Raw genomic sequence first — 6635 nt, 5'->3', positions numbered from 1 at the left:
ACTCTGCAGATATTATGTCCAAGAAATCGACTTTTTTTTCCTTTAAAATAACATGGGGAACAATTTTTAAATATATTAAAAGATGACCAGAGTGGGACTTTAAATCATTTTTTTCATTTGAATTTTTTTTGGATTTGACATCTTTTATTAACTTTAAAACTTATGACACAAATTTTCCAGTTATTAGTCCACTTAGGCACCTTCATTTGTCAAATGATTTTCAGAAACAGGCCTAAAAAATTGGATTTTAGGTTCCATTTAAAAGATTTTACTTATTTGATCAAATTATATTAGAAAGTGCAAAACCTACTTTAAATTAATGGACCAATTGTCTTTTGAAACATTTTTTGTGCTTTTCTGTTAGAGTTCATACTTTCCTACCTTTATGTTTAATTACTATGCATAAAAAAAATTAAATCCTTACATAAAATAAAATGTAATTCATGTTAGCCAACCTCAACAAAACCTAAGATTTGATCCAAGTGAATCCTCATATTCTGATAAATAGAGCCTCAGATTTCTTGGGGTTTATTGTCATCCACAAAAAGCTGTAACTAAAAGGCATCACTTGTACAGTGCTGCTTCTTAAGTAAACCTAGCAGGATTTTTATCAGACGTTTCGGTCAGAGCTTTGGGTAACACTGCAGTGTTGACAGGGAGATAACAGGCCTTACATTTAACACATTTACCCTCAATTGCTGTTGTCAACGTAGGATTCCCTGTTCCAGCTTGTTCACATGCTGACAGATTCTGTGATAAACTTAAGTAGTCCTGTAAATCTAAAAAATGTTTTAAACACCCTGAAGTCCATTTTTTCTGTGCAATGTAAAGGAGAGAAGAGACACATTTTACTGCAATCTTTACTTCAATTTTCAAGTTATAACAGGTGCTAAGGCACATAGCACTCATAGAACACTTTTTGGCATTTCCTTTTTTTAAAAAAATGTGTAGTACACCTCTGAATGGTCCTTTAATGTCTAGTTTTTTCTTCATTTTTTTCCAGCTTGTACTCCATCTCTGCAACCTGAGGTCCGGTTTCATGTCCCTGAGGAATGTCAGTATCGTCTTCATTGATCTGCGAGTGTAAACTGTCGGTTTCCAGCATCTTTCACTGTAGTCGATTTAAATCAATACCAGAGTCAGGTCCTAAGTTCGTCCTCCACCAAACGGCTCATCTCAGAGCTGTCAGCTTATGAGTATGATGTCGTCATTTACTGGAAAACTGAAACAAGAAAGAAAATATTTTAAAAAGGCAACATAAACGCCTGCTCATGACAAAGCTTTTGACGAAGCATTTCTGAACTATCTGTATGCTGTTTAATATTAAAATACAAATCTCACTATCCTCACATTTTGCTACACCCATATTCATCCAATCCATTTTTTCCTTCAAAACGGTCTTCTTTTGGTCTTTATGTCTTCATCTTTGAAAACTTTTATCTCAATTTTTCCCTTTCCCTGACTGATACCCCCACCCCCCACCCACCCACCTCTGTGCTGAAGAAAGGGGGAATTTTCCCCTCAAGCAAAAACTCCAAACCGGCTCGTTTTACTTTCACATTTGCTCAATGTATGCAACACTTTTCCAAAAATGTTCTTGACATTTAAGGAACTTGGACTGTTAAACTTGTTCTTGAGGTTCTCTTTTCAAAACAGAATTTTCTTTTCTTATTTTGGTGTTGTGCAGGATAAATACATCACTTCCTGTTTGGTAATTTTGCTCCAAATTTCATTTGCTTTAATAGAAAAATTTATTTAAGGTCATTATATTTTCTTTAAACAAGATTTCATAAATGCCCGTCAACATTAATTTTCAAATATGAAACCAGCCCCAATATTACCTTTGGTCAAGTGAAGTTTAAATGGTAAGGGCCTACATCATGCAGTTCTAAGCCTTTCAGAGTAAAATATATCCATATATATGATCACATATATTACCTTTGGCACACTACAAATTATTTATGAAATATTATTATTATTATATTATTATAATATTATTTTTGTGAGCACTTTTACTACCCTGAAGTAAGACACCTTGATCTCTGAGGCTCCGCCTTTTACTCCTTATGGGTGCCGCCCATTTCATGATGTCATAAAAACAAACGACATCCGAACTTTTGCAATTATGGATGCACATATTGTGCATATATAATGAAAGCTTTTTGCCGATGTGTGTGTTAGCCTGGGGGCGGTGCTGGCAGCGTAGACTCCTCCTAGAAGGGGCTGTTCCCTCCCTTTGTGATGTCACAATGTGATGAGCCACTGGATTTTGTGGATTGAGAAGGGCTGATGTTTAGGAGAGCAGTTTTAGAGGAATACTCAGATGCGTGAATGGATCAAAATACCTCTTTGGGTTGTTTTTTGTGAGGAATAAACATTATAATACACTTAAAAGCTCTGAAAAGTTTGATGGTACACTACAAATAAATTGATCTTTGTTTGGGTGCAGACATTTTTTCTGGATTCATCTACTAATGCAAGTTTTGTTGTTTGTCTGATGTTAATGTGTGTTTTCTGAGTTAGTCATTTTTCCAATCATCCCAACACCACAATTTTTCCCCAGGTGGATGTCAATCCATTGGAGCAATTGGCACTAAAATGAGAAAAAAAAGTCAGTTTCAAATGAAAACTCAAAGATTTTCTGTTTAAAAATGTGTATATTAACTTTTTATCAAAATTAAAGCATGTTTTTGCCCAGATTTCATGTTTTTTTTTATTTCTCTAATGTTGTGGATTACCAAAACACTTTTGCACCTGGTCCGACCCTTCTGCCAAAGTTTAGAACCCTAGTCAAATAGTTTGCTAACCCCTAGTACATTTGTTTTTCTGTGTAACATCCACCTATGATGTGTCTATCAGCCTTACATTAACTCCTTTAAACTTTTACCATATAGTTCAAAAACAAAAACAAAAAAAAGAATAAAAAATGTCATAATTTCACTTCCTTCACCGCATGAGCATTGTAAGGATGTAAATATACAAAGATTTTGAAACGTATACGTCTACAGTCTTGCAACTGTTTTCTTTTTTTTATTTATATCTGGACTATTTTTTTACAACAATAACACTCTGGCTTAAACAAGCTGTAAAAACTTTATCTAGACTTTTCACAGTAAAATGTCCTTGTAGAAGGGTTATGATATTTTCTGTGAATTAAACTGGTATTTCCTTCCAAAATTTAGTTCCATTTACATAAATAATCATGTTGTAACATAAATGTTTAATGTATCTGTAAAATTTTCTAATGTACTACAGAAGAACTTCACAAGTTTTACATCTTTACCCGTTTTCTGATTCTAAAGTTGTTGTTTTTTTGGTCCCTTTCAGTCGGGACTTTTGTTTCCTATTTCTTACTTCCTGAAAGTCACAGACGAAGACAAAAATTGTTACTTTCACAAATGCAGCAACACATGTGGTGAAGCTACTTTCAGCCATAAAAACCCACATCTCTAGAGAGGGTAAACAGAAAAGTGTTTCTAACTTTAATATTTTTTATTTCTGGGAACATTTCCTTTCACCAATTAATTTATATTACTTTAATCGTACTATTATAGGCCAAATATACTGCTAGTCATGGATTTATCTTTGCCCACTAATTCTTACCCATTTTTCCCATATTTACTCAATTCATGAGCATTAGCCTGCAGTATAGTGGGTTGATTGTAAATCACTTTGTATTGCATTTAATTACTTTGAAATGTGTTTTCAAATTAGTTTTACCACTAACATATCTATCCAATAAAGAAGATTAGAGGGTAAATGTCATAAATTGACTGCAAATGATGGATAAGGCGATGAGAGCGTCAACTGCATTTCAGAATAGAGATTTTAATATTTTTTAATAGAAAAGAACTAAAAAAAGAAAAAAGCTGGTATTTGTAAGTAAAACATGAGGACAAAGATGGTCATAAAAAAAGTGCAAAGCATCATTTGTGTATTTACACTCTGTGTAACTTGACAGGACTACTAATGACGACTTATCCTTCTAACAGGCCACAAAAGGTTTTTGTGCATCTCAGCATTAATGAGCATGTAACTGAAACTTCACTTCCTAAAGCACTTTAGTGTCAAGAGCAAAGAATTACAGATTATCCAAAGACAGATATGGGCTTTAATGGCACAAGGAAAGACTCCAGAACCCAGGCGTTACGGTCTGGTATAAAAACAAACTAATGCAGGAAAAAATAAAAATAAAAAAAGAAAACAAGGAAAAACATGCTTTTTGAGTTTTTAACATGTATGTGTGGCATTTTTCTTATGAAAGAAAACAAATGTAATAATATTTTCGTTTTTGCATCCTCCTTTGAATTAATTATCCTTCTTTACGTCACAACATCAATAAACATTCAATAATTAGCTAAAAGAGTTTGTGGTGAACTGGGAAAAAAAAAAGAAAAAAAAAAAAAAAAAAATCAGGCTTTTGGAGAAAGTTCGGTCCATGAAAATCTTCACTTCCTTGTCCGAGCTGACAAAACCATACGGCTGGACATTACCAATACTGCTTGACATTTTTATGCGGCAGCGGTGAAGATTTATGCTAGCGAGACACAGAGCTATCATAATCACACAGAGGGGGATCAGGGGCGGGGCTCCAAAAACCACGCCCCCTCAGAGGACATTTTGGAAACAGTGGCTTCAGATCAACATTAAAAATGTTTTTCTTTTAACACATTTAGGTTGAGGAATTTTGATTAAAAACCTTATAATCAAACACTACTGGGAACGTTTTTTTTGTAATAAAAGAAAATGTCAAAGGGGGACTTTTGAAAAAAAAAAAATGCAGAAACACCTGTACTGTTGAAACTTGTGGCTAATGCTCACGACATGACTCAAAAAATGTTTGCATCATTTACAAGAAGGTCACACTTCAGCAGCAAGAAAGCAGCTGATGCACAAACGTTGTACAACACTTTTTATTTAAGAATAAACTTTTCGCTTTCATCAGTCGACTAGAAATGACGTCCTGCCTGATGTTTTTCTGAAGGTTGCAAGTCGAGGCAGAAATAAGCTAAATGGTCTTCCTTATAAATAATAAACAGTGAAGACGGGAAAGGACAAAGTGGCTCACATCAGTTTTAAAGTTTCATTCAAGTGCAAACGATGACAGAAGGAAATTTAAATGCTTTTTCCTTCTCTCACTAAACCAGAATTCCATTTCGAAGCAGCTCAGATTCCTCAGAAGTGTCGAGCATGACTTATCTGGAAGACAACAGATAGGGAGCTGAGGGAGAAAAGGGGAAGGTGATGGTTGTTGGGGGGGAGTTCTTCCCAGTGTTCGGCCTCTAGCTTCTCTGTAATCAGCCCATCACTGGGTGTGTCCGCATAGCTCCCACCACTAATTTCATTGCTGCGAGACTGAGTAAGACCGAGCCAAACCACAGCGTGGAGGAAACCTCACTGCCTTGCTGATGATAGGGATTAGCTCACGCAAAAGGAATGCACATAAAAACACGGACAAACACCAAAATAATTGAGTAGTTTATGGTAGAAACAAGGTGCAAGCTAAGCAGAACATCAAGCTAATTGGGAATTCGTTTCATTTTTTTTTTTTTTTTTAAGAGGGAGAAAGAGCAGTTTCCTGGTTTTTAACACAATGACTTTTAGCTTTCTTGGAAATGACAAGTCAAAACCTCAGGGCTGCCATAAAGGAAGCAGCGTACGATTACAGTCTCTTTGTATCCCCCATAATGCTCTTCCAGGTAATTTATACAAGTTCCAGCAGCACATGCAGGAACACAGCAGTCCGTTTTATCACAGCTTTCAATCTTGGATTACTTAGTCTGGCTCCAGGAAGCATCACATGCTTTAATATCTGGTGGGGCACAATTTTTAACCAACTTCTCTTTTCGGATTCCTTTAAAGAAGAAGTTGCCACTGAACCGCACAGACGTGTGTCATGTCTTTATGTTTTTTTTTTTAATCCTAAATCTTGTCAGATTAAGCAAAACTACTGAAGCTGTTGGTGCAACCCCCTAAGTTTGGCCACAAATGATGACTATAGTGAAGTTGTGACAGCCCAACAACCCTCCAAACACGCCAACACCAGCATTTACAACACAGAAGAAATGTTTTAAAGTTTGATCAAATCAGAGCTGTCGTACCGTTTGCAGCAGCTAAATGTGGAGCATTTCAGCTCAACGTCTTTCTCGCTGCTGTCGTCGACAACAGGGAAATCTTTTTGTTCTCGGAGGAACTTCTGCAGGTCTGTCAGAGGGAAACCATCGTTTTGGTATTTCTGTAGGAAACAAGAAATAAAAGCAGCATGATCAAAGCTGTTGGGCCATATTTAAACATTAACTTGATTGAGGGAAAAACCTGAATCAAGTTATTTTGTTTATTTTCTGTGAAGGCCAACATGCAAACACAGTTAAATCACAGATATTAGCTGTGACAAATTAAAAAAAAGTGCTAATTTTTATGATAACAATATTATACCACAGTCTGAATGAATAGTTGACTCTGGTTGGCTGTATTTTGTCTTTTAGGGGATGGATTATATAAATTCCCTTCTTCCCACTCCTTTTCAAGCAATCAAACTCTACTTGACTTTAGTTAATAACTACGATATTTAATTAATCAAATGGGGCATAAGTGTGTCTTTGTTTTTGCTTGTTTTCTATTTTCTAATCAATGAA

The 6635-nt window shown here is 35.4% G+C and overlaps 1 protein-coding gene across 1 annotated transcript in view; it reads right to left on the bottom strand.

Moving 5' to 3' along the window:
• Positions 1-842: 842 nt before the first annotated feature.
• Positions 843-6635, bottom strand: part of mcoln2 (mucolipin 2) — a 15580-nt gene continuing 9787 nt past the window's right edge. Inside the window, exons 13-14 of the mRNA XM_024279374.2 lie at positions 6102-6235; positions 843-1222 (exon numbers count right to left, since the gene is read on the bottom strand). Coding sequence (XP_024135142.1) covers positions 1186-1222; positions 6102-6235 — 171 coding nt within the window. The 3' untranslated portion in view covers positions 843-1185. The remainder of the gene's footprint in view (positions 1223-6101; positions 6236-6635) is intronic.

This window comes from Oryzias melastigma, linkage group LG4, assembly GCF_002922805.2.
Source record: "Oryzias melastigma strain HK-1 linkage group LG4, ASM292280v2, whole genome shotgun sequence".
NCBI classification, from domain to species: domain Eukaryota; kingdom Metazoa; phylum Chordata; class Actinopteri; order Beloniformes; family Adrianichthyidae; genus Oryzias; species Oryzias melastigma.
Note: the sequence above shows the minus strand (reverse complement) of the source record. Positions and strands in the feature narration are given on the sequence as shown.